This window comes from Prosopis cineraria, unplaced genomic scaffold (assembly GCF_029017545.1).
Source record: "Prosopis cineraria cultivar Desert tree isolate PC_DT_omini unplaced genomic scaffold, ASM2901754v1 PC4, whole genome shotgun sequence".
NCBI classification, from domain to species: domain Eukaryota; kingdom Viridiplantae; phylum Streptophyta; class Magnoliopsida; order Fabales; family Fabaceae; genus Prosopis; species Prosopis cineraria.
Window position 1 is genome coordinate 5,534,305 of NW_026555335.1, and position 2,315 is coordinate 5,536,619.

The 2,315-nt window shown below is 38.4% G+C and overlaps 1 protein-coding gene across 1 annotated transcript; it reads right to left on the reverse strand.

Moving 5' to 3' along the window:
- Positions 1-736: 736 nt before the first annotated feature.
- Positions 737-1,605, reverse strand: LOC129310117 (uncharacterized protein At4g14450, chloroplastic). The gene has a single exon (XM_054951974.1). The coding sequence runs from the start codon at positions 1,490-1,492 to the stop codon at positions 1,142-1,144; it is 351 nt and encodes a 116-aa protein (XP_054807949.1). The 5' UTR covers positions 1,493-1,605; the 3' UTR covers positions 737-1,141.
- Positions 1,606-2,315: the final 710 nt, after the last annotated feature.

The window sequence follows — 2,315 nt, forward strand, 5'->3', positions numbered from 1 at the left end:
ACGTGGGAATTTATTACCTATGCTTTTGGACTAATATTAAACACCACGTGACCACATGGGCTGTCACCAGGTAACATTATTGCACATCCATTCGTTATTGTATTCTCTATGTATTTCATCACAGTACTGTTGAGCTGTTTTGTGTCTTTCATGGAGAACGGGAGAGAGTTCTCTCCCTTTTTTTTTTTCACTTTTACAATTCTCACCATTCATATCATTTTATTAAAAAAAATTAATTATAAAATTAATAAGTGATGAGGATTGAGAAGTGGAGGGAAAAGCACGGGAAAAAAGAGGAGTCCATTCTGCATCTCACATAACGCAACATTCCTGCAGGTTGTCACGTCCATATATAGTTGCAATATAATGTAGCATCTCAATGATTTGAACAGCAATCAGATCTTCTTGATTAACGCTTTAATTAACCATGTGCTCCAAGTTGATAATGTTTACAAATTGAAATTCTACTGTGCAGCCACAAAGCTCTCCTTTGAACGGCTTTGACCAAAGAAAAGGAAAAAGAAAATATCACACTCATCTCCCACTTGGATTTGCCTAGTTTTATTTAAATTGATGTGCACAAAACATCGACAATGGGGGCTGCAAAATGGCAAACATGATAACATGGTGTTACCTGAATCATTACTTAATGATTGCAGACTCAAAAAGATTAATCACGCAACTAAGGCCCCCGAGATTCACAATCACAATACGAACATGTAAACAACACCTCTAATTAATCAGAAACTCTTTAAATTTTTCATTAATTTTAAGCAACATGACTTTTCATCGATGTTTAATTTTGCGCGCGGGCTAAAACCCAGTAACAGAAAATTATGAAAGAATTATACTGTGTACAATTTAAAATTGAATGGACCTCTAATAATCAATTGAGGTAAATTACACGAGGGAATTTCTAACGTGTTAGAGTGAAATTTTGTTTTTTGTTTGGGGTGGGGGGGGGGGGGAACCCAGGAGAAAAAAATAGAGTCCATCCTACAATGGTTAGACCCCACAGTATACAATCAGCAATATCGACTGGACCCAAGATTAGAATCCTTCTGCCATAACATACACCCTTAGATCTTCTCCTGTCCAGTTCTCAACCATCCGATCATCCTACGACCGTTATAACTAATATCTATACACAGCGGAAGAAAGGAGGCGCCACCGAGGACTGTTCGCAACAGAACGGAGCCGCCGGATGCTGCCACTTTTTAAACACCACCTTCTCCGGCTCCGGCCCTTGTTGGCGTTGCTGCTGCTGGCTCAGATCCACCTGCCGAGCCTCTTCCCTTTCCGTCGCCGGCGCGACGAGTTTAGCCGGAGGCGGCGACGAGGCGAGAGGCGATAACAGGGGGATCGCCACGTTCCAATCACACGACCGATTTACCTGTAAGGAAGACGGTGCTCGCATTTGCAGGCGGCTCGGCTGCTGTTGCTGCTTCCGGCTTCCGGCGCCGCCGTGCTTATGCCTCTGGGAATCAGCCATCCGCTAGGCTTTCCGGTGAGGGTGGAATGAAGCTAGGGCAAGGGAAAAGGAGAGGGTCAGAGATCAGGAGAGGATGAAGAGTGAGTGAAGGTGTGAGGGAATATGGTAGTTAGGGTGGATATAAAGGGCCGGGGTTGGGCACACGATGGGAAGCGAAGGGGTCAAAGATGGCTGGGCTTGGCTGTCCAACAGCTCAGCTTCTTAGCCCATGGAACCTGTTGCTGACTCATCTCCATTTACATCCCTTGCCTCTTTATTCGCTCCTACTAAATTTCAGCATTGGATATTCGTTGCCCTTTTACTTTCTGCTCTTTGACTAATCCATTTTATAAATAGCAAATGCTAACATTATCAGATTTTATCTCAATTATTATGGGAAAAGCATTCTATCCTCTTCCTCTTTCCTTCTCATCCCACCAACATAAAAAAAAAATTATATACTTAATTTTATATATTTAATAAACTTGTTTTTAAGGATTTGTTTGGATAATTGTTAAAAAAACATTCAAATTATATCTAGAATGTATTTTTATCAAATCTAACAAGTAATTAGATCACCTAAGCATACTTTTAACTGATATAAGCTGAAAACCAAACACATATTAATTAAATCAAGATATGTAAATATTTTATAAATTATTTAGTTTATAATAACTTCTTATTTTTGATATTATTAACACAATAAAATTAACTTATTATGATTTTATTGGATGGAAACATATTAATATTATTAACATATTAAAATTCACTTCTAAACTTTTTTAGATTAAATTTTAACAACTTTAATTAATTAATTTTATTCGTTTCTTATTATTTAAAATTT